The sequence below is a fragment of the Parambassis ranga genome, chromosome 9 (genome assembly GCF_900634625.1).
Source record: "Parambassis ranga chromosome 9, fParRan2.1, whole genome shotgun sequence".
NCBI lineage: Eukaryota > Metazoa > Chordata > Actinopteri > Ambassidae > Parambassis > Parambassis ranga.
The window spans coordinates 20,185,816-20,211,070 of NC_041030.1; the positions used below are offsets into that span (position 1 = coordinate 20,185,816).

Genomic DNA, 25,255 nt, shown 5'->3' on the forward strand with positions numbered 1-25,255 from the left:
CATACCGGTGGTTCTTCTTCTTCTTTTGTTTCACGGCGGTTGGCGCATTACCGCCACCTACTGTTCCGGAGTATGGGACGTTGCGTGAGCTCACAATTGTGGAAGTATATAACGTTACCTACGCACTGACATGATATAGAGCACATATGTACTCGATTATATACGCTTACATTCAGAGAAAAACACATCTATAACTCTTACAGAGAGTTAGGGAGGAACCCTTTGATGAGGTTAAGGCCGAAGCACTAGGAGGCACGGACGTAAAATAAATCATCCAACATAGAAGGGATACAGAGTGTTTCACAGTCATAAATATGTTAGACCAATTATTATAATTAGTAGGTGGGGATAAAAGGGCAACATGTCCCAATATGGGAATACCAACGAAGGTCTTGAAGAACTGTTTATCTATTATGCAAATGTACCTCAACTTTTCAATAAAACGAGCCTGTTGTCTAGGGAGGGGCAGAACACGTATGGACGGGAGTGAAGCTCTTCTTTTTTTGGGAGGGGAGGGGTTTGATTAGCATGATCACCAGGGCCGGCCCAAGCCTTTATCAAAGTCAAAGTCAGCTTTATTGTCAAATCTGCTATATGTGCTGGACATACAGAGAATCGAAATTGCGTTACTCTTCACTCCGCAACATATAACATATAACTAAAAACTTAAGATGAATATAAAGTGTAAAAAAATGTACCTACAATGAGGCACACACAAAATACAAGGCACAAAATGAAGGCACAATGCAGTGAGAGTGCAAAAGATGTATAGTGCAAGACAGTGCAGTTGGCATAATGTAAACAGGAATGGTTTAAGTTATAGCAGCTTATATGAGAAGCAGACTGAAAGGCCTGTGTTCACTGAGTGTTCTCCCTTTGCAAAGGCGAAACTACAAACCCAGGGTATTTTCTTTCACTCGATGTTCTGATCACAGAAGACGGATTCTGACAATCCGGGGTGACCAGGGAAGGTCACGACACAATCTAATGCTTTGTGTACAAAAAAAAACATATTAGAACTACTAACTCATCAGTACTGACTATCCTCACATATAACCCTGTCTCTTTTAAAAAGGACACTAGTAACCCTACCTGTGCTCTATTACCACACCCCAAAATACTCTTCAGTGAGAACTCATGCCCCCCCCAGCTCCCTCAGCCTTATCCTCAAATTCTCCCTTTGCACCCTGTAGTCCCTACACACCTCAAAACCACATGCTCCACTGTCTCCTCTTCCTGACCAGACTCACACCACCCTGTCTCGTGTTTCCCTATCGTGTGTAAGGTCTTGTTAAGCAAACAATGCCCCAACCTAAGTCTTGTGATCACTGTCTCTTCTCTCCTAAGCCCCCCCTGCACTCTGACCCTCAGCCTACCGCTGGTTATTTGAGGTTTGACTAATATTGCTTGTCAATTGGCTCGACGTGGTCACGTCACTATGTTGTAAACGGCCTAGCACAGCCACATGACATACAATACTGTACTGGCGAGAGTGATTTTACATGAGAAATACAGCTGAGGAGAGAAATTGCTGAGGTTACAGGTGCTCTTGGGGGCCCTATAAGCGACCGGGGGCCCTAAGTGGCAGCATATTTCGCATATGCCTTGCATGATGATCACACATGAATGCCTCCAGCTGTGCAGAGACTGTTGCTGCATCACAGTCTAACTTTACAATGAAATGATAACTTTGTCTCCATAAGTTTCTGTCTGCTTCTGTATCACAGCTAAATGTGTTTAAACAAAGATTCTAAAATCTGTGTATAGAGTACAGAGGCATTTATGTACATGAAGCACACACTAAGTTTACAGTGTGTGTGTGAGGTCACAACACAGCAGAACATTCCTTTATCATCTGTGACTCACAAACAGCTCCAGCTAGTGGGGACACTAGTGAATAGCAGTTTCATGTCAGTCATCTCCGCCCATCACATGAAGAAACAAAACCAAAAGGTTTGAACTGATCAGAGAGGATACGGTGCCACATTGCAGGCTGACACACACGGAGCTACAGAGACTGTATTGTTGGTGAGTCCTTCAAAACATCTAGAAATCTGTGGAAATGGCTGAGAGAGCTCTTCTTGAAAGTTTCTTGAGCTGCCATGTTTGTTCAGAGACTTTCAAAGATCCTGTGACTCTGAGCTGCAGCCACAGCTTCTGTTCAAGCTGCCTGCAGAAATTCTGGGAACAAACTAAAAACAAAAACTGTCCCATCTGTAAAAGAAGATCCTCAAAGGAAGCTCCATCTATTAACCTTTCTCTGAAAGAGCTGGCTGACTCCTTTGCTCAGAGGAAGACTAACAGTTCAACTGAGGAAGAAGGAGAAAAGCAGGAAGAGACGAAGAAGAATGAGGTGGTCTGTGATAAACACCCAGAGGTACCTTACTGGTTCTGTGAGGACGAGCAGAGAGCTGTGTGTCCTGTCTGTGAGTTTTCTCTGCACCAGACTCACAAAGTGGTTCCTGTAAAACAAGCAGTCAGAGACCTGAAGGAGCAGCTGAGATCTGACTTAAAGTCTCTGCAGGACAAGAGGGACAAATACAAACAAGTGGAGGACACATACAATGAAATGTCTCAACACGTCAAGAAGCAGCTGTTGTCCACAGAGACGCAGATCAGAGCAGAGTTCAACAAGCTCCACCAGTTCCTGAAAGAGGAAGAGGAGTCCAGACTGGCAGCTCTGAGGGAGGAAGAGGAGCAGAAGGGGAAGACTCTGAGCAGAGAGATGAAGAGGATTCAGCAGCAGATGTCCTCTCTGTCAGACAGCATCTGTGCTGTTGAAGAAGAGCTGCAGAAACAGCAGGTGTCATTCCTCAGCAGTTATAAAGACACTCAGAGCAGAGCCAGAGCCCAGAGCTCACTGTCAGATCCACAGCTGGTCTCAGGAGCACTGATAGATGTGGCCAAACACCTGGGCAACCTGTCCTTCAGAGTCTGGGAGAAGATGAAGGACAAGGTCCACTTCAGTCCTGTCATTCTGGACCCAAACACTGCACACAGATGTCTCTATCTGTCTGATGATCTGACCAGTGTGAGACGTGGAGACACAGAGCAGAAACTTCCTGATAATCCAGAGAGAAACACTAAATATTCTGATGTTTTAGGCTCTGAGGGCTTCAGCTCAGGGAAACACAGCTGGGAGGTGGAGGTGGGAGATCATCCTGACTGGTTTGTGGGTTTAGTTAAAGAGTCAGCTGACAAGGACACAGAGTCTGCTTCACCAAAATATGGATTCTGGTGTTTATTACATCGCAGTGGAAAATACACTAATGGTGCTGGTGAGACCGTCACAGTTCAGAAGAGTCTCCAGAGGATCAGAGTCCAGCTGGACTATGATGGGGGAAAGGTGTCCTTCTACAACTCTGAAGACATGACTCAGATCTGCACTTACAGAGACACTTTCACTGAGAAACTCCTCCCATATTTTAATATTGGAAAGTCTGCTGGTTCAACAGCCACTGATATCAAAGTGTGTCAGTCTGAGATCAGGTTGTTGACCTCTGAGTGATTCTTTACAATTTGTGCAGTTAGTTTGGAATCTTTAGGATAATCCAGTTAATCCTGGTCAAACACCAACAATGAGATTGAGTTCAGACTTCTTTGCATCTTTATAATAAACAGTTTGTGACTGTTTCTAATAAACCTGTTGATTATTTTAGTCCATAAATACCTGAAAATAGAAGATGTTGTTCTTGGTTCATGACTTTAATGATGAATCGTCTGTCTTGGATCTGGCTGTTCAGTCTCTGTAAACCTCTGGTTTATTTTCATTATTCTTGAGTTAAGCTGGAGCTGCTGTTTGTTTATATGTGTCAATAAAAAAACACAAATCAAAGCTGTGCTGCAGTGTTTGTCTCCACAGACACACACACAGAATCTTCTATTTAAACTGTCATTTTATTGATAACACCTTAACACATTTCCACGTAAGAGAACAGAGCAATAATCCGAAGAATCAGAGAACTAGAGGATTAATATTATTATACAGAAGAAACCCAAAGTGAGGAAAATAGAGACAAAGGGAAACTAGAAAGAGCCAGCTGCAGAGAAATGATTGAAGAAGGCTGGAAACAGAGGGAGCGGGGGAGAAAAGAGTGAAAGACGTCCTACAGAGAGAAGCCGGCTCGGTGATGTCAGTGCAGCGTCGTCAGCGGCTGCAGGAAGAAGAAGAAGAAGAGGGCCGAGTGAGCACAGTTCACTTCATCTCACTTCATGAGACCAGAGGAGGACAGTTAATGTCGTACAGGGCTGCACAATCCACTGTTTTAGTCAGAGCTGTGCAGCCCTGATCAATAATGGAAGCTGCTTCTTATCCTACAGTCTGGCTGGATTTGACACTATAGAGTCTTATTGTGCAGCTGCATTAGAAGCACCAATCTGCTGCTCCTGTTTGTGTCTGCTTTACACTGTGACAGCGCCCCCTGCTGGAGCTCACTCACTCTGACTCCTCTCAGTGCTGATGGTACAAAAGGCAGCCGTTCTGCACTGACAACACAGAGCCCCATAAAAAGCATGCGAAATCATCATCATCATCTTCCTCATCCATGTAATAATCCTTATCATTATAGTCATCTTCATTATATCATCTCCAGACAAAAATAGTTATATGCACTTAAAAAGCTGAGAAAATAGAGAAAGGTGGAGTATACCAGCATTCAGTAGAAAATGAGAACCCAAATAAAAAGAAAACACCAAAAAACAAGTGTCCTGTTGACCGTCATGCAAAGAAAATGCCAGCTACGCTTAGCTGCAGCTGTGTAATACTGTGTACTCCCTCATTTTAAACATGTCAGTCTTATTATACTGATTTTCAAGGCTAGTAACACACTAAGAAGAACAGAAGAACAACACCTTTGTACTGTACATGCTGCTATTTCTTCTTTTTTTGGGAGGGGAGGGGTTTGATTAGCATGATCACCAGGGCCGGCCCAAGCCTTTATCAAAGTCAAAGTCAGCTTTATTGTCAAATCTGCTATATGTGCTGGACATACAGAGAATCGAAATTGCGTTACTCTTCACTCTGCAACATATTACATATAACTAAAAACTTGAGATAAATATAAAGTGTAATGAGTGTAATGAAGAACAATGAGGCACACACAAAATACAAGGCACAAAATGAAGGCACAATGCAGTAAGAGTGCAAAAGATGTATAGTGCAAGACAGTGCAGTTGGCATAATGTAAACAGGAATGGTTTAAGTTATAGCAGCTTATATGAGACTGGTATGACATGACTAGGGTGCAAGAGAATGCACAGGGTAAAGTGGCTGGTGCACAGACTTCCTATCTTGGGAAGGGGGAGAAAGTGGGGCGCAGCAGGGAGCGAGTTCAGCTTCCTGACAGCCTGGTGGATGAAGCTGTCCCTCAGTCTGCTGGTCCTGGCACGGAGGCTGCGCAGTCTCATTCCTGATGGCAGCAGACTGAAGAAGCGGTGTGAAGGGTGGGTGGGGTCTCCTGTGATGCGGAGGGCCTTTCGGGTGAGACGGGTGTCGTAGAGGTCTTGGAGGGAGGGGAGAGGGACGCCGGTGATCCTCTCAGCTGCTCTCACTATGTGCTGAAGCGTCTTCCTGCAGGTGGCGGTGTAGGCTCCGTACCACACAGTGATGCAGCTGGACAGGATGCTCTCAACAGCCCCTCTGTAGAAGGTGCACAGGATGGAGGGAGGGGCTCTGGCTCTTTTGAGCTTGCGGAGGAAGTAGAGGCGCTGCTGTGCCTTCTTGGTCAGTGATGCAGTGTTGTTAGTCCAGGAGAGGTCCTCAGTGATGTGCACACCCAGGAACTTGGTGCTGCTCACCTGCTCCACAGCAGCACCGTCGATGGTCAGAGGGGTGTGCTGACTGTGTGCTCTCCTGTAGTCCACAACCATCTCCTTTGTCCTCTCCACATTCAGGGAGAGGTTGTGGTCTCTGCACCACTCGGCCAGAAGGTGCACCTCATTCCTGTAGTTTGTTTCATCTCCACCGGAGATGAGACCCACCACAGCTGTGTAGTCCGCAAACTTCACAAAGATGTTGGAGTTGTGTGTTGGCGTGCAGTCATGGGTCAGCAGAGTGAAGAGGAGGGGGCTCAGCACACATCCTTGGGGAGCCCCGGTGTTCATTGTGATGGTGCTGGATGTGTTTCTGCCGACCCGCACTGTCTGAGGTCTCCCGGTGAGGAAGTCCAGCAGCCAGTTGCACAGCAAGGAGTTCAGCCCCAGCTGGTCCAGTTTGTTGATGAGCTGCTGTGGGATGATGGCGTTGAATGCGGAGCTGTGGAAACAGCATCACTGGTTGACCGGTTGGGCCGATATGCAAACTGGAATGGGTCCAGGGAGGGAGGGAGGGCCGTCTTGATGTGTTTCATGACTAACCGTTCAAAGCACGTCATGATGATGGGTGTGAGTGCTACTGGACGGTATTCATTGAAGCAGGCGGGGGTGGACTTCTTTGGCACAGGGATGATTGTGGTGGCTTTTTAAGCAGGTGGGGACAACAGCCTGGCTCAGTGAGATGTTGAAGATGTGTGTAAACACCTCAGCGAGCTCCTCAGCACAGTCTCCGAGCACACGGCCAGGTATGTTGTCAGGATGGGGCCCTAAGCAAAATTTCATACCACCACCTCAGCATCAGATGCTTCTTCATCCTATAGGCTGCACTGTGTTTAATACACGCTACTGAATGTGTAATATCATCATGTTTGTATTAATCAACGTTATTTTTTAAAATAGAAAATAAATATATTTTATCATGGACTTTTGCTGGGTAGCAAAAATGCTAGTTATTATTGATAGCCCAGGCTAGTATCAGAAGGTAGGAAACCGTCTACTGGAGGGAGACAAAGAGACAGAAGATCTGTGTTTTGATGGTACTTTATATTATGGACTTTGCAGACAAACAACAGACATGATACAAAGAATCCGAATGGCCATTTTAAATATCATCAAGTTATCAATTTCAACATTACATTGTTACTATAGATGTGATTGTGCCTTAAATGTTATTCATTCAACTTCCCAAACTCTCCCAATGTCCATATGCCACACAGCGGTCCGAAAGGGGCAGTGTGGAAATTGTCTGTGTGGAGAGGGACGTGGCAGAAGTAATGCAGGGGGGCAAAAGTCTGTGTAGGCTACAGGAGCCTCCTACCAGCCCAATTTAGAAAGGGGACTCCTCAGACTTGAGGTGGAAACGTCTTTTTCCATCTTGAGTTGAGATGAATTAATTGAGTTCAGGCTCTCAGTAGCTCGCCATCAAAACCTGGGCTGGATGAGACACAGGGCCAGGGCTTCAGTTGGTGTGCACAAAAATAACAGTCATTATTACTAGCTGTTGGCACGCATCAATGTATATTGATATAATATGTATATTCTATAATATTGAACTATTATTTTACAAAAGGCATTAAAACAATACACTAATGCACAGTGCTAATATAGGACAACAACAACAACAAATTCAATCAAGGTCAAGTTGTATGTAACACACAGAGAGTAACAGACATTATTGGAGTTATGGACACTTCATTTAATTTTGCATTATTTGAGAAACAAAGCTTAAAAGCCCATGCTAACCGGCCCATTCAAATCAATAGGTCCGGCTAGGCTAGCGGTAGCATTACAATAGCTCGCGGCTAACAAGTCAATGCAAAACAAATGAAGCGGCTAATGCTAACGTTAGCTTCGAACAAACAAACACTCACCGATTCCACTCCGTAGTTGAACACAAAGCTCCTTTCGCTCAATAGTACGACGCGGTGGAGGCTCCTACAGGTCAACATTCAGTACATTTAATAAAAAGCGCTGTCAGCCAAGATTAAGCGAACCGAAAACTTTTAACCATACCTGCAGCAAACTTTTCCATACGTCCCCTCTGCACCTACCGGTGGTTCTTCTTCTTCTTTGTTTCACGGCGGTTGGCGCATTGCCGCCACCTACTGGTCCGGACTGGGACATTGCGTGAGCTCACAGTCTAATGCCTTGTGTACAACAAAACATATTAGAACTACTAACTCATCAGTACTGACTATCCTCACATATAACCCTGTCTCTTTTAAAAAGGACACTAGTAACCCTACCTGTGCTCTATTACCACACCCCAAAAAACTCTTCAGTGAGAACTCATGCCCCCCCAGCTCCCTCAGCCTTATCCTCAAATTCTCCCTTTGCACCCTGTAGTCCCTACACACCTCAAAACCACACGCTCCACCGTCTCCTCTTCCTGACCACACTCACACCACCCTGTCTCGTGTTTCCCTATCGTGTGTAAGGTCTTGTTGAGCAAACAATGCCCCAACCTAAGTCTTGTGATCACTGTCTCTTCTCTCCTAAGCCCCCCCTGCACTCTGACCCTCAGCCTACCGGTGGTTATTTGAGGTTTGACTAATATTGCTTGTCAATTGGCTCGATGCGGTCACGTCACTATGTTGTAAACGGCCCAGCACAGCCACATGACATACAATACTGTACTCGCGAGAGTGATTTTACATAAGAAATACAGCTGAGGAGAGAAATTGCTGAGGTTACAGGTGCTCTTGGGGGCCCTATAAGCGACCGGGGGCCCTAAGTGGCAGCATATTTCGCATATGCCTTGCATGATGATCACACATGAACGCCTCCAGCTGACCTTTGACCCATTTTCACATGACAGTACATTTGCACAAGTGCATGAGTTGAACACTAGGAAAACAAACAAACAAAAGCACATTTAAAAATAAAAGCAGGAAGTTACTTGGTGTGATTGTCATCAGAAACAGAGAAAGATGGTTTTATTTTTGTAGCTTCTGTCTGTAGAGGACTGAGATCTTTGTTACAACTGAACCAACATCTGCTGCATTCATTTACCTTTTGTAAAACACCTCCACAGTCCTGCTGACACACACAGCTGAGAGTGAACCTGCAGCTTCCTGTCAGTCTGTGGGACAGCTCTGATTGGCTGAATTCTAACCAATCACGCTGAGCTGTGGGCGGGACTTTACTAAAGACCAGAGTGCAGAGACTGTGGCTGCATCACAGTCCAACTTTACAATTAAATTATCATTTTTTTGGATACCTAAACATCTGTGTGGACACTAATGTACCAGTTAGTACAGTAAGTTGTTACCCTAATAACAAGCCATGGGTGACTGAAGACATTAAAGCCATTTTAAACAGGCAAAAGAAGGCGTTCAGACCAGCCAACAAGGAGAAGGTGTGAGCTACACAGAGGGACCTGAGAATAAAAATCAGGGAGGCCAAGGAGGAGTACAGGAGGAAGCTGGAGTGGAAACTTCAGCAGAACAACATGAGAGAGGTGTGGAGTGGCATGAAGACTATCACTGGTTACAGGTCGAGCAGCAGTGGTGGAGTTAATGGCAGTGTGGAGGACGCTGTCATCTTCCTGCTGAACAGAGTCTACACCCACCTGGATAAGCCGGCAAGCACTGTGAGAATCATGGTTTTTGATTTTTCAAGTGCTTTTGACACCATCAGGCCGGCCCCGCTGGCTGAGAAGCTGACAGCGATGCAGGTGGATGCCCCACTGGTGTCCTGGATGGTGGACTATCTGACTGGCAGACCACAGTATGTACACCTACAGAGCCGTATGTCAGGCAGACTGATCTGCAACACCGGGGCTCCACAGGGGACCGTCCTCTCTCCCTTCCTCTTCACTCTCTACACCACACACTTCAACTACTGCACAGAGACCTGCCACCTCCAGAAATGCTCTGATGACTCTGCAGTGGTTGGATGTATCACTGGTGGTGATGAGAGGGAGTACAGGTCCGTGGTGGATAACTTTGTCACCTGGAGCGAGAGCAACCACCTACTGCTCAATGTGACAAAACAAAGGAACTAGTGGTGGATCTGAGGAGGACAAAGGCCCCATTGAGTGGAGGTGGTGGAGGAGTACAAATACCTAGGAATGTACTTAGACCACAAACTGGACTAGAGTCTTTGATTTTATTTCTTGTCTGTAACAAAAATAATTGTAATAAATAATGGAATTCTGATTCTGATTTGTCTCCATAAGTTTCTGTCTGCTTCACTGGTGTCTGAAACTGTATTTGTATATTTTGTGTTCAAATATGATGTGTTTCAATAGGAGGGTTATATTTATAAATAAATCTGTTTGCACCACCTGCTGGTGAAAGAAGCTGTTTATTTGGAGAAAGGTGAAAGTGAAAGCTGACTGTGACTCACCTGAGCGGAGCACAGACGCCATTACAAGGTGCAGCATTCAAACTGAATACATGTTGGACAGACTGTAACCGCTGATTCAACTGGAACAAACATTTGGTGAGTTTGACTGCTGAAGAATAATTAGAATATCAGAGGACATGGCTGAGAAGATTGTTCTTGTTGAAAACTACCTGAGCTGCCATGTGTGTTCAGAGACTTTCAAAGATCCTGTGACTCTGAGCTGCAGCCACAACTTCTGTTCAAGCTGCCTGCAGAAATTCTGGGAACAAACTAAAAACAAAAACTGTCCCATCTGTAAAAGAAGATCATCAAAGGATAATGTATTAATTAATTTCACTCTGAAGGAACTGGCTGACTCGTTTGCTGGGAGACAGAAACCTGAATCATCAGAGGTGAAAAAGGAGGTGTTAATGGTGGTCTGTCATAAACACCAAGAAGAACCTAAACTGTTCTGTGAGGACGAGCAGAGAGCTGTGTGTCCTGTCTGTGAGTTTTCTCTGCACCAGACTCACAAAGTGGTTCCTGTAGAACAAGCAGTCAGAGACCTGAAGGAGCAGCTGAGATCTGACTTAAAGTCTCTGCAGGACAAGAGGGACAAATACAAACAAGTGGAGGACACATACAATGAAATGTCTCAACACGTCAAGAAGCAGCTGTTGTCCACAGAGACGCAGATCAGAGCAGAGTTCAACAAGCTCCACCAGTTCCTGAAAGAGGAAGAGGAGTCCAGACTGGCAGCTCTGAGGGAGGAAGAGGAGCAGAAGAGGAAGACTCTGAGCAGAGAGATGAAGAGGATTCAGCAGCAGATGTCCTCTCTGTCAGACAGCATCTCTGCTGTTGAAGAAGAGCTGCAGAAACAGCAGGTGTCATTCCTCAGCAGTTATAAAGACACTCAGAGCAGAGCCAGAGCCCAGAGCTCACTGTCAGATCCACAGCTGGTCTCAGGAGCACTGATAGATGTGGCCAAACACCTGGGCAACCTGTCCTTCAGAGTCTGGGAGAAGATGAAGGACAAGGTCCACTTCAGTCCTGTCATTCTGGACCCAAACACTGCACACTGGTGTCTCCATCTGTCTGATGATCTGACCAGTGTGAGACGTGAAGACACAGAGCAGAAACTTCCTGATAATCCAGAGAGACACACTAAATATGGCATTGTTTTAGGCTCTGAGGGCTTCAGCTCAGGGAAACACAGCTGGGAGGTGGAGGTGGGAGATCATCCTGCCTGGAATGTGGGTTTAGTTAAAGAGTCAGTTGACAAGGATGAAAGGTCTGCTTCACCAAAGTATGGATGCTGGTGTTTGGTGCATCGCAGTGGAAAATACACTAATGTTGTTGGTAAGACTGTCAGAGTTCAGAAGAGTCTCCAGAGGATCAGAGTCCAGCTGGACTATGACAGGGGGGAGGTGTCCTTCTACAACTCTGAAGACATGACTCAGATCTGCACTCACAGAGACACTTTCACTGAGAAACTCCTCCCAGTTTTTAACATTAGAAAGTCTGCTGGTTCAACAGCCACTGATATCAAAGTGTGTCAGTCTGAGATCAGGTTGTTGACCTCTGAGTGATTCTTTACAATTTGTGCAGTTAGTTTGGAATCTTTAGGATAATCCAGTTAATCCTGGTCAAACACCAACAATGAGACTGAGTTCAGACGTCTTTGCATCTTTATAATAAACAAACAGTTTGTGACTGTTTCTAATAAACCTGTTGATTATTTTAGTCCATAAATACCTGAAAATAGAAGATGTTCTTGGTTCATGACTTTAATGATGAATCGTCTGTCTTGGATCTGGCTGTTCAGTCTCTGTAAACCTCTGGTTTATTTTCATTATTCTTGAGTTAAGCTGGAGCTGCTGTTTGTTTATATGTGTCAATAAAAAAACACAAATCAAAGTTGTGCTGCAGTTTTTGTCTCCACAGACACACACACAGAATCTTCTATTTAAACTGTCATTTTATTGATAACACCTTAACACATTTCCACGTAAGAGAACAGAGCAATAATCCGAAGAATCAGAGAACTAGAGGATTAATATTATTATACAGAAGAAACCCAAAGTGAGGAAAATAGAGACAAAGGGAAGCTAGAAAGAGCCAGCTGCAGAGAAATGATTGAAGAAGGCTGGAAACAGAGGGAGCGGGGGAGAAAAGAGTGAAAGACGTCCTACAGAGAGAAGCCGGCTCAGTGATGTCAGTGCAGCGTCATCAGCGGCTGCAGGAAGAAGAAGAAGAGGGCCGAGTGAGCACAGTTCACTTCATCTCACTTCATGAGACCAGAGGAGGACAGTTAATGTCGTACAGGGCTGCACAATCCACTGTTTTAGTCAGAGCTGTGCAGCCCTGATCAATAATGGAAGCTGCTTCTTATCCTACAGTCTGGCTGGATTTGACACTATAGAGTCTTATTGTGCAGCTGCATTAGAAGCACCAATCTGCTGCTCCTGTTTGTGTCTGCTTTACACTGTGTGACAGCGCCCCCTGCTGGAGCTCACTCACTCTGACTCCTCTCAGTGCTGATGGTACAAAAGGCAGCCGTTCTGCACTGACAACACAGAGCCCCATAAAAAAGCATGCGAAATCATCATCATCATCATCTTCCTCATCCATGTAATAATCCTTATCATTATAGTCATCTTCATTATATCATCTCCAGACAAAAATAGTTATATGCACTTAAAAAGCTGGGAAAATAGAGAAAGGTGGAGTATACCAGCATTCAGTAGAAAATGAGAACCCAAATAAAAAGAAAACACCAAAAAACAAGTGTCCTGTTGACCGTCATGCAAAGAAAATGCCAGCTACGCTTAGCTGCAGCTGTGTAATACTGTGTACTCCCTCATTTTAAACATGTCAGTCTTATTATACTGATTTTCAAGGCTAGTAACACACTAAGAAGAACAGAAGAACAACACCTTTGTACTGTACATGCTGCTATTTCTTCTTTTTTTGGGAGGGGAGGGGTTTGATTAGCACGATCACACATGAACGCCTCCAGCTGACCTTTGACCCCTTTTCACATGAGACATGAACATCATGAGGCTCGAGTACGACACAATGTCTCAGTGGTTCACCTTCATCTGACAACAAATCTTCACCATCTTAGAAAAAAACAAAAAGGTGGTGAAGCTTTTGGAGGGATAGTTCACACAAAACACAGCGCTGTAATTATACCAGTCTGTGGCAAGTGGAAGAAGAAGAAAGAGGACACCGTGAAACTGTAGTAGAAGAAGAAAAACAGCAGAAAAAGAAAAATTAAGTCACACCAAGTTGGTCGTTACAGAAAAAAAACACATGCAGGATGCAAACTGGGTGTACTATCCCTTTAAAAGCAATCAGCATTGTCCCTTTGAACAACTACAGACAGTACGTTTGCACAAGTGCATGAGTTGAACACTAGGAAAACAAACAAACAAAAGCACATTTAAAAATAAAAGCAGGAAGTTACTTGGAGTGATTGTCATCAGAAACAGAGAAAGATGGTTTTATTTTTGTAGCTTCTGTCTGTAGAGGACTGAGATCTTTGTTACAACTGAACCAACATCTGCTGCCTTCATTTACCTTTTGTAAAACACCTCCACAGTCCTGCTGACACACACAGCTGAGAGTGACCCTGCAGCTTCCTGTCAGTCTGTGGGACAGCTCTGATTGGCTGAATTCTAACCAATCTTGCTGAGCTGTGGGCGGGACTTTACTAAAGACCAGAGTGCAGTAACTGTGGCTGTATCACAGTCCAACTTTACAATTAAATTATCATTTTTTTGGATACCTAAACATCTGTGTGGACACTAATGTACCAGTTAGTACAGTAAATTGTTACCCTAATAACAAGCCATGGGTGACTGAAGACATTAAAGCCATTTTAAACAGGCAAAAGAAGGCGTTCAGACCAGGCAACAAGGAGGAGGTGTGAGCTACACAGAGGGACCTGAGAATAAATATCAGGGAGGCCAAGGAGGAGTACAGGAGGAAGCTGGAGTGGAAACTTCAGCAGAACAACATGAGAGAGGTGTGGAGTGGCATGAAGACTATCACTGGTTACAGGTCGAGCAGCAATGGTGGAGTTAATGGCAGTGTGGAGGACGCTGTCATCTTCCTGCTGAACAGAGTCTACAGCCACCTGGATAAGCCGGCAAGCACTGTGAGAATCATGTTTTTTGATTTTTCAAGTGCTTTTGACACCATCAGGCCGGCCCCGCTGGCTGAGAAGCTGACAGCGATGCAGGTGGATGCCCCACTGGTGTCCTGGATGGTGGACTATCTGACTGGCAGACCACAGTATGTACACCTACAGAGCCGTATGTCAGGCAGACTGATCTGCAACACCGGGGCTCCACAGGGGACCGTCCTCTCTCCCTTCCTCTTCACTCTCTACACCACACACTTCAACTACTGCACAGAGACCTGCCACCTCCAGAAATGCTCTGATGACTCTGCAGTGGTTGGATGTATCACTGGTGGTGATGAGAGGGAGTACAGGTCCGTGGTGGATAACTTTGTCACCTGGAGCGAGAGCAACCACCTACTGCTCAATGTGACAAAACAAAGGAACTAGTGGTGGATCTGAGGAGGACAAAGGCTCCATTGAGTGGAGGTGGTGGAGGAGTACAAATACCTGGGAATGTACTTAGACCACAAACTGGACTGGAGTCTTTGATTTTATTTCTTGTCTGTAACAAAAATAATTGTAATAAATAATGGAATTCTGATTCTGATTTGTCTCCATAAGTTTCTGTCTGCTTCACTGGTGTCTGAAACTGTATTTGTATATTTTGTGTTCAAATATGATGTGTTTCAATAGGACGGTTATATTTATAAATAAATCTGTTTGCACAACCTGCTGGTGAAAGAAGCTGTTTATTTGGAGAAAGGTGAAAGTGAAAGCTGACTGTGACTCGCCTGAGCGGAGCACAGACGCCATTACAAGGTGCAGCATTCACACTGAATACATGTTGGACAGACTGTAACCACTGATTCAACTGGAACAAACATTTGGTGAGTTTGACTGCTGAAGAATAATTAGAATATCAGAGGACATGGCTGAGAAGATTGTTCTTGTTGAAAACTACCTGAGCTGCCATGTGTGTTCAGAGACTTTCAAAGATCCTGTGACTCTGAGCTGCAGCCACAACTTCTGTTCAAGCTGCCTGCAGAAATTCTGGGAACAAACTAAAACCAAAAACTGTCCCATCTGTAAAAGAAGATCATCAAAGGATAATATATTAATTAATTTCACTCTGAAGGAACTGGCTGACTCGTTTGCTGGGAGACAGAAACCTGAATCATCAGAGGTGAAAAAGGAGGTGTTAATGGTGGTCTGTCATAAACACCAAGAAGAACCTAAACTGTTCTGTGAGGACGAGCAGAGAGCTGTGTGTCCTGTCTGTGAGTTTTCTCTGCACCAGACTCACAAAGTGGTTCCTGTAGAACAAGCAGTCAGAGACCTGAAGGAGCAGCTGAGATCTGACTTAAAGTCTCTGCAGGACAAGAGGGACAAATACAAACAAGTGGAGGACACATACAATGAAATGTCTCAACACGTCAAGAAGCAGCTGTTGTCCACAGAGACGCAGATCAGAGCAGAGTTCAACAAGCTCCACCAGTTCCTGAAAGAGGAAGAGGAGTCCAGACTGGCAGCTCTGAGGGAGGAAGAGGAGCAGAAGGGGGAGACTCTGAGCAGAGAGATGAAGAGGATTCAGCAGCAGATGTCCTCTCTGTCAGACAGCATCTCTGCTGTTGAAGAAGAGCTGCAGAAACAGCAGGTGTCATTCCTCAGCAGTTATAAAGACACTCAGAGCAGAGCCAGAGCCCAGAGCTCACTGTCAGATCCACAGCTGGTCTCAGGAGCACTGATAGATGTGGCCAAACACCTGGGCAACCTGTCCTTCAGAGTCTGGGAGAAGATGAAGGACAAGGTCCACTTCAGTCCTGTCATTCTGGACCCAAACACTGCACACAGAGAGCTCTATCTGTCTGATGATCTGACCAGTGTGAGACGTGGAGACACAGAGCAGAAACTTCCTGATAATCCAGAGAGGCACACTAAATATTCTGATGTTTTAGGCTCTGAGGGCTTCAGCTCAGGAAAACACAGCTGGGAGGTGGAGGTGGGAGATCATCCTGCCTGGAGTGTGGGATTAGCTAAAGAGTCAGTTGATAGAAAGGGAGAGAGATTTCCTTCACCAGAATATGGAATCTGGTGTTTATGGCACAGAGATGGAAAATACACTAATGGTGTTGGTAAGACTGTCACAGTTCAGAGTCTCCAGAGGATCAGAGTCCAGCTGGACTATGACAGGGGGGAGGTGTCCTTCTACAACTCTGAAGACATGACTCACATCTGCACTCACAGAGACACTTTCACTGAGAAACTCCTCCCATATTTTAATATTGGAAAGTCTGCTGGTTCAACAACCACTGATATCAAAGTGTGTCAGTCTGAGATCAGGTTGTTGACCTCTGAGTGATTCTTTACAATTTGTGCCGTTAGTTTGGAACCTTTAGGATAATCCAGTTAATCCTGGTCAAACACCAACAATGAGATTGAGTTCAGACTTCTTTGCATCTTTATAATAAACAAACAGTTTGTGACTGTTTCTAATAAACCTGTTGATTATTTTAGTCCATAAATACCTGAAAATAGAAGATGTTGTTCTTGGTTCATGACTTTAATGATGAATCGTCTGTCTTGGATCTGGCTGTTCAGTCTCTGTAAACCTCTGGTTTATTTTCATTATTCTTGAGTTAAGCTGGAGCTGCTGTTTGTTTATATGTGTCAATAAAAAAACACAAATCAAAGCTGTGCTGCAGTGTTTGTCTCCACAGACACACACACAGAATCTTCTATTTAAACTGTCATTTTATTGATAACACCTTAACACATTTCCACGTAAGAGAACAGAGCAATAATCCGAAGAATCAGAGAACTAGAGGATTAATATTATTATACAGAAGAAACCCAAAGTGAGGAAAATAGAGACAAAGGGAAGCTAGAAAGAGCCAGCTGCAGAGAAATGATTGAAGAAAGCTGGAAACAGAGGGAGCGGGGGAGGAAAGAGTGAAAGACGTCCTACAGAGAGAAGCCGGCTCAGTGATGTCAGTGCAGCGTCGTCAGCGGCTGCAGGAAGAAGAAGAAGAGGGCAGAGTGAGCACAGTTCACTTCATCTCGCTTCATGAGACCAGAGGAGGACAGTTAATGTCGTACAGGGCTGCACAATCCACTGTTTTAGTCAGAGCTGTGCAGCCCTGATCAATAATGGAAGCTGCTTCTTATCCTACAGTCTGGCTGGATTTGACACTATAGAGTCTTATTGTGCAGCTGCATTAGAAGCACCAATCTGCTGCTCCTGTTTGTGTCTGCTTTACACTGTGTGACCGCGCCCCCTGCTGGAGCTCGCTCACTCTGACTCCTCTCAGTGCTGATGGTACAAAAGGCAGCCGTTCTGCACTGACAACACAGAGCCCCATAAAAAAGCATGCGAAATCATCATCATCATCATCATCTTCCTCATCCATGTAATAATCCTTATCATTATAGTCATCTTCATTATATCATCTCCAGACAAAAATAGTTATATGCACTTAAAAAGCTGGGAAAATAGAGAAAGGTGGAGTATACCAGCATTCAGTAGAAAATGAGAACCCAAATAAAAAGAAAACACCAAAAAACAAGTGTCCTGTTGACCGTCATGCAAAGAAAATGCCACCTACGCTTAGCTGCAGCTGTGTAATACTGTGTACTCCCTCATTTTAAACATGTCAGTCTTATTGTACTAATTTTCAAGGCTAGTAACACACTAAGAAGAACAGAAGAACAACACCTTTGTACTGTACATGCTGCAATTTCTTCTTTTTTTGGGAGGGGAGGGGTTTGATTAGCATGATCACCAGGGCCGGCCCAAGCCTTTATCAAAGTCAAAGTCAGCTTTATTGTCAAATCTGCTATATGTGCTGGACATACAGAGAATCGAAATTGCGTTACTCTTCACTCCGCAACATATTACATATAACTAAAAACTTAAGATGAATATAAAGTGTAAAAAAATGTACCTACAATGAGGCACACACAAAATACAAGGCACAAAATGAAGGCACAATGCAGTGAGAGTGCAAAAGATGTATAGTGCAAGACAGTGCAGTTGGCATAATGTAAACAGGAATGGTTTAAGTTATAGCAGCTTATATGAGACTGGTATGACATGACTAGGGTGCAAGAGAATGCACAGGGTAAAGTTTTAGTTCCTATCTTGGGGGTGGGGGGTGTCAGGGAAGGGGGAGAAAGTGGGGCGCAGCAGGGAGAGAGTTCAGCTTCCTGACAGCCTGGTGGATGAAGCTGTCCCTCAGTCTGCTGGTCCTGGCACGGAGGCTGCGCAGTCTCTTTCCTGATGGCAGCAGACTGAAGAAGCGGTGTGAAGGGTGGGTGGGGTCTCCTGTGATGCGGAGGGCCTTTCGGGTGAGACGGGTGTCGTAGAGGTCTTGGAGGGAGGGGAGAGGGACGCCGGTGATCCTCTCAGCTGCTCTCACTATGTGCTGAAGCGTCTTCCTGCAGGTGGCGGTGCAGGCTCCGTACCACACAGTGATGCAGCTGGACAGGATGCTCTCAACAGCCCCTCTGTAGAAGGTGCACAGGATGGAGGGAGGGGCTCTGGCTCTTTTGAGCTTGCGGAGGAAGTAGAGGCGCTGCTGTGCCTTCTTGGTCAGTGATGCAGTGTTGTTAGTCCAGGAGAGGTCCTCAGTGATGTGCACACCCAGGAACTTGGTGCTGCTCACCTGCTCCACAGCAGCACCATCGATGGTCAGAGGGGTGTGCTGACTGTGTGCTCTACTGTAGTCCACAACCATCTCCTTTGTCTTCTCCACATTCAGGGAGAGGTTGTGGTCTCTGCACCACTCGGCCAGAAGGTGCACCTCATTCCTGTAGTTTGTTTCATCTCCACCGGAGATGAGACCCACCACAGCTGTGTCGTCCGCAAACTTCACAAAGATGTTGGAGTTGTGTGTTGGCGTGCAGTCATGGGTCAGCAGAGTGAAGAGGAGGGGGCTCAGCACACATCCTTGGGGAGCCCCAGTGTTCATTGTGATGGTGCTGGATGTGTTTCTGCCGACCCGCACTGTCTGAGGTCTCCCGGTGAGGAAGTCCAGCAGCCAGTTGCACAGCAAGGAGTTCAGCCCCAGCTGGTCCAGTTTGTTGATGAGCTGCTGTGGGATGATGGTGTTGAATGCGGAGCTGTGGAAACAGCATCACTGGTTGACCGGTTGGGCCGATATGCAAACTGGAATGGGTCCAGGGAGGGAGGGAGGGCCGTCTTGATGTGTTTCATGACTAACCGTTCAAAGCACGTCATGATGATGGGTGTGAGTGCTACTGGACGGTATTCATTGAAGCAGGCGGGGGTGGACTTCTTTGGCACAGGGATGATTGTGGTGGCTTTTTAAGCAGGTGGGGACAACAGCCTGGCTCAGTGAGATGTTGAAGATGTGTGTAAACACCTCAGCGAGCTCCTCAGCACAGTCTCCGAGCACACGGCCAGGTATGTTGTCAGGATGGGGCCCTAAGCAAAATTTCATACCACCACCTCAGCATCAGATGCTTCTTCATCCTATAGGCTGCACTGTGTTTAATACACGCTACTGAATATGCAATATCATCTTGTTTGTATTAATCAACGTTATTTTTTAAAATAGAAAATAAATATATTTTATCATGGACTTTTGGTGGGTAGCAAAAATGCTAGTTATTATTGATAGCCCAGGCTAGTATCAGAAGGTAGGAAACCGTCTACTGGAGGGAGACAAAGAGACAGAAGATCTGTGTTTTGATGGTACTTTATATTATGGACTTTGCAGACAAACAACAGACATGATACAAAGAATCCGAATGGCCATTTTAAATATCATCAAGTTATCAATTTCAACATTACATTGTTACAATAGATGTGATTGTGCCTTAAATGTTATTCATTCAACTTCCCAAACTCTCCCAATGTCCATATGCCACACAGCGGTCCGAAAGGGGCAGTGTGGAAATTGTCTGTGTGGACAGGGACGTGGCAGAAGTAATGCAGGGGGGCAAAAGTCTGTGTAGGCTACAGGAGCCTCCTACCAGCCCAATTTAGAAAGGGGACTCCTCAGACTTGAGGTGGAAACGTCTTTTTCCATCTTGAGTTGAGATGAATTAATTGAGTTCAGGCTCTCAGTAGCTCGCCATCAAAACCTGGGCTGGATGAGACACAGGGCCAGGTCTTCAGTTGGTGTGCACACAAATAACAGTCATTATTACTAGCTGCATTAAATACATTTACTAATTCAATATCAATATAACATCCATCAATGTACATCAATAAATATAATATATAATGTCAAAATAGATCACATACAATATTAATCGATATACATTAACAAAACTGTTGCACGCATCAATGTATATTGATATAATATGTATATTCTATAATATTGAACTATATTATTTTACAAAAGGCATTAAAACAATACACTAATGCACAGTGCTAATATAGGACAACAACAACAAATTCAATCAAGGTCAAGTTGTATGTAACACACAGAGAGTAACAGACATTATTGGAGTTATGGACACTTCATTTAAGTTTGCATTATTTGAGAAACAAAGCTTAAAAGCCCATGCTAACCGGCCCATTCAAATCAATAGGTCCGGCTAGGCTAGCGGTAGCATTACAATAGCTCGCGGCTAACAAGTCAATGCAAAACAAATGAAGCGGCTAATGCTAACGTTAGCGTTGACCAAACAAACACTCACCGATTCCACTCCGTAGTTGAACACAAAGCTCCTGTCGCTCAATAGTACGACGCGGTGGAGGCTCCTACAGGTCAACATTCAGTACATTTAATAAAAAGCGCTGTCAGCCAAGATTAAGCGAACCGAAAACTTTTAACCATACCTGCAGCAAAATTTTCCATACGTCCCCTCTGCACCTACCGGTGGTTCTTCTTCTTCTTCTATTGTTTCACGGCGGTTGGCGCATTGCCGCCACCTACTGGTCCGGACTGGGACATTGCGTGAGCTCACAGTCTAATGCCTTGTGTACAACAAAACATATTAGAACTACTAACTCATCAGTACTGACTATCCTCACATATAACCCTGTCTCTTTTAAAAAGGACACTAGTAACCCTACCTGTGCTCTATTACCACACCCCAAAATACTCTTCAGTGAGAACTCATGCCCCCCCAGCTCCCTCAGCCTTATCCTCAAATTCTCCCTTTGCACCCTGTAGTCCCTACACACCTCAAAACCACACGCTCCACTGTCTCCTCTTCCTGACCACACTCACACCACCCTGTCTCGTGTTTCCCAATCGTGTGTAAGGTCTTGTTAAGCAAACAATGCCCCAACCTAAGTCTTGTGATCACTGTCTCTTCTCTCCTAAGCCCCCCCTGCACTCTGACCCTCACCCTACCGGTGGTTATTTGAGGTTTGACTAATATTGCTTGTGAATTGGCTCGACGCGGTCACGTCACTATGTTGTAAACGGCCCAGTGCAGCCACATGACATACAATACTGTACTGGCAAGAGTGATTTTACATGAGAAATACAGCTGAGGAGAGAAATTGCTGAGGTTACAGGTGCTCTTGGGGGCCCTATAAGCGACCAGGGGCCCTAAGCAGCAGCATATTTCGCATATGCCTTGCATGATGATCACACATGAATGCCTCCAGCTGTGCAGAGACTGTTGCTGCATCACAGTCTAACTTTACAATGAAATGATCACTTTGTCTCCATAAGTTTCTGTCTGCTTCTGTATCACAGCTAAATGTGTTTAAACAAAGATTCTAAAATCTGTGTATAGAGTACAGAGGCATTTATGTACATGAAGCACACACTAAGTTTACAGTGTGTGTGTGAGGTCACAACACAGCAGAACATTCCTTTATCATCTGTGACTCACAAACAGCTCCAGCTAGTGGGGACACTAGTGAAAAGCAGTTTCATGTCAGTCATCTCCGCCCATCACATGAAGAAACGAAACCAAAAGGTTTGAACTGATCAGAGAGGATACGGTGCCACATTGCAGGCTGACACACACGGAGCTACAGAGACTGTATTGTTGGTGAGTCCTTGAAAACATCTAGAAATCTGTGGAAATGGCCGAGAGAGCTCTTCTTGAAAGTTTCTTGAGCTGCCATGTTTGTTCAGAGACTTTCAAAGATCCTGTGACTCTGAGCTGCAGCCACAGCTTCTGTTCAAGCTGCCTGCAGAAATTCTGGGAACAAACTAAAAACAAAAACTGTCCCATCTGTAAAAGAAGATCATCAAAGGAAGCTCCAGGAGTTAATTTCACTCTGAAGGAACTGGCTGACTCCTTTGCTGGGAGACAGAAACCTGAATCATCAGAGGTAAAAAAGGAGGTGTTAATGGTGGTCTGTCATAAACACCAAGAAGAACCTAAACTGTTCTGTCTGGACGAGCAGAGAGCTGTGTGTCCTGTCTGTGAGTTTTCTCTGCACCAGACTCACAAAGTGGTTCCTGTAGAACAAGCAGTCAGAGACCTGAAGGAGCAGCTGAGATCTGACTTAAAGTCTCTGCAGGACAAGAGGGACAAATACAAACAATTGGAGGACACATACAATGAAATGTCTCAACACGTCAAGAAGCAGCTGTTGTCCACAGAGACGCAGATCAGAGCAGAGTTCAACAAGCTCCACCAGTTCCTGAAAGAGGAAGAGGAGTCCAGACTGGCAGCTCTAGGGGAGGAAGAGGAGCAGAAGAGGAAGACTCTGAGCAGAGAGATGAAGAGGATTCAGCAGCAGATGTCCTCTCTGTCAGACAGCATCTGTGCTGTTGAAGAAGAGCTGCAGAAACAGCAGGTGTCATTCCTCAGCAGTTATAAAGACACTCAGAGCAGAGCCAGAGCCCAGAGCTCACTGTCAGATCCACAGCTGGTCTCAGGAGCACTGATAGATGTGGCCAAACACCTGGGCAACCTGTCCTTCAGAGTCTGGGAGAAGATGAAGGACAAGGTCCACTTCAGTCCTGTCATTCTGGACCCAAACACTGCAAGCAGAAGACTCTATCTGTCTGATGATCTGACCAGTGTGAGAAATGGAGACACAGAGCAGAAACTTCCTGATAATCCAGAGAGACACACTAAATATCCTGATGTTTTAGGCTCTGAGGGCTTCAGCTCAGGGAAACACAGCTGGGAGGTGGAGGTGGGAGATCATCCTGTCTGGATTGTGGGTTTAGTTAAAGAGTCAGTTGACAAGGACACAAAGGTTGTTTCACCAAAATATGGAATCTGGTGTTTATTATATCGCAGTGGAAAATACACTAATGTTGTTGGTAAGACTGTCACAGTTCAGAAGAGTCTCCAGAGGATCAGAGTCCAGCTGGACTATGACAGGGGGGAGGTGTCCTTCTACAACTCTGAAGACATGACTCACATCTGCACTCACAGAGACACTTTCACTGAGAAACTCCTCCCATTTTTTAGTATTGGAAAGTCTGCTGGTTCAACAACCACTGATATCAAAGTGTGTCAGTCTGAGATCAGGTTGTTGACCTCTGAGTGATTCTTTACAATTTGTGCAGTTAGTTTGGAACCTTTAGGATAATCCAGTTAATCCTGGTCAAACACCAACAATGAGATTGAGTTCAGACATCTTTGCATCTTTATAAGAAACAGTTTGTGACTGTTTCTAATAAACCTGTTGATTATTTTAGTCCATAAATACCTGAAAATAGAAGATGTTGTTCTTGGTTCATGACTTTAATGATGAATCGTCTGTCTTGGATCTGGCTGTTCAGTCTCTGTAAACCTGAAAAGAGTGAAAGACGTCCTACAGAGAGAAGCCGGCTCAGTGATGTCAGTGCAGCGTCGTCAGCGGCTGCAGGAAGAAGAAGAAGAGGGCCGAGTGAGCACAGTTCACTTCATCTCACTTCATGAGACCAGAGGAGGACAGTTAATGTCGTACAGGGCTGCACAATCCACTGTTTTAGTCAGAGCTGTGCAGCCCTGATCAATAATGGAAGCTGCTTCTTATCCTACAGTCTGGCTGGATTTGACACTATAGAGTCTTATTGTGCAGCTGCATTAGAAGCACCAATCTGCTGCTCCTGTTTGTGTCTGCTTTACACTGTGTGACAGCGCCCCCTGCTGGAGCTCACTCACTCTGACTCCTCTCAGTGCTGATGGTACAAAAGGCAGCCGTTCTGCACTGACAACACAGAGCCCCATAAAAAGCATGCGAAATCATCATCATCATCATCATCTTCCTCATCCATATAGTAATCCTTATCTTATACCTAATGCAAGGTACACAGCAAAATTTCATACCACCACCTCAGCATCAGATGCTTCTTCATCCTATAGGCTGCACTGTGTTTAATACACACTACTGAATGTGTAATATCATCATGTTTGTATTAATCAACGTTATTTTTTAAAATAGAAAATAAATATATTTTATCATGGACTTTTGGTGGGTAGCAAATATGCTAGTTATTATTGATAGCCCAGGCTAGTATCAGAAGGTAGGAAACCGTCTACTGGAGGGAGACAAAGAGACAGAAGATCTGTGTTTTGATGGTACTTTATATTATGGACTTTGCAGACAAACAACAAACAACAGACATGATACAAAGAATCCGAATGGCCATTTTAAATATCATCAAGTTAGTAATTTCAACATTACATTGTTACAATAGATGTGATTGTGCCTTAAATGTTATTCATTCAACTTCCTAAACTCTCCCAATGTCCATATGCCACACAGCGGTCCGAAAGGGGCAGTGTGGAAATTGTCTGTGTGGAGAGGGACGTGGCAGAAGTAATGCAGGGGGGCAAAAGTCTGTGTAGTGTCGTGACCTTCCCTGGTCACCCCGGATTGTCAGATTCCGTCTCCTGTATTCAGAACATTGAGTGAAAGAAAATACCCTGGGTTTTGTAGTTTCGCCTTTTGCAAAAGGGAGAACACAGTGAACACAGGCCTTTCAGTCTGCTTCACTCCCGTCCATACGTGTTCTGCCCCTCCCCTGGACACAGGCTTGTTTTATTGAAAGTTGAGGTACATTTGCATAATAGATAAACAGTTCTTCAAGACCCTCGTTGGTATTC

General features: G+C 44.9%; 2 protein-coding genes and 2 long non-coding RNA genes across 4 annotated transcripts; 2 read left to right on the forward strand and 2 right to left on the reverse strand.

Moving 5' to 3' along the window:
• The first annotated feature begins 1,967 nt into the window (after positions 1 to 1,967).
• On the forward strand, positions 1,968 to 3,835 carry LOC114440753 (zinc-binding protein A33-like). The gene has a single exon (XM_028413241.1). The coding sequence runs from the start codon at positions 2,063 to 2,065 to the stop codon at positions 3,506 to 3,508; it is 1,446 nt and encodes a 481-aa protein (XP_028269042.1). The 5' UTR covers positions 1,968 to 2,062; the 3' UTR covers positions 3,509 to 3,835.
• A 3,001-nt stretch (positions 3,836 to 6,836) lies between these two features.
• Positions 6,837 to 7,875, reverse strand: LOC114440895 (uncharacterized). Its single transcript, XR_003671223.1, has 3 exons — positions 7,825 to 7,875; positions 7,683 to 7,746; positions 6,837 to 7,245 (listed from the first exon to the last, which is right to left on the reverse strand). It is a non-coding gene; the product is annotated as an uncharacterized LOC114440895 (long non-coding RNA).
• A 2,291-nt stretch (positions 7,876 to 10,166) lies between these two features.
• LOC114441209 (uncharacterized) lies at positions 10,167 to 24,534 on the forward strand. The gene is made up of 4 exons (XM_028414010.1): positions 10,167 to 11,710; positions 15,176 to 16,627; positions 21,415 to 21,501; positions 22,448 to 24,534. The coding sequence occupies exons 1-4, from the start codon at positions 10,299 to 10,301 to the stop codon at positions 23,709 to 23,711; spliced, it is 4,215 nt and encodes a 1,404-aa protein (XP_028269811.1). The 5' UTR covers positions 10,167 to 10,298; the 3' UTR covers positions 23,712 to 24,534.
• Positions 19,882 to 21,118, reverse strand: LOC114440897 (uncharacterized). The gene is made up of 3 exons (XR_003671224.1): positions 21,078 to 21,118; positions 20,936 to 20,999; positions 19,882 to 20,379 (listed from the first exon to the last, which is right to left on the reverse strand). It is a non-coding gene; the product is annotated as an uncharacterized LOC114440897 (long non-coding RNA).
• Positions 24,535 to 25,255: the final 721 nt, after the last annotated feature.

Excerpts from the sequence above, each read along its gene's own strand:
- LOC114440753 (XM_028413241.1), top strand. The coding sequence starts at position 2,063 with ATGGCTGAGAGAGCTCTTCTTGAAAGTTTCTTGAGCTGCCATGTTTGT.
- LOC114441209 (XM_028414010.1), top strand. The coding sequence starts at position 10,299 with ATGGCTGAGAAGATTGTTCTTGTTGAAAACTACCTGAGCTGCCATGTG. Across the intron at positions 11,711-15,175 it reads GTGTGTCAGTCTGAGATCAG|AATAATTAGAATATCAGAGG; the intron begins GTTGTTGACCTC and ends TGACTGCTGAAG. Across the intron at positions 21,502-22,447 it reads CTCGTGTTTCCCAATCGTGT|ATCATCAAAGGAAGCTCCAG; the intron begins GTAAGGTCTTGT and ends CTGTAAAAGAAG.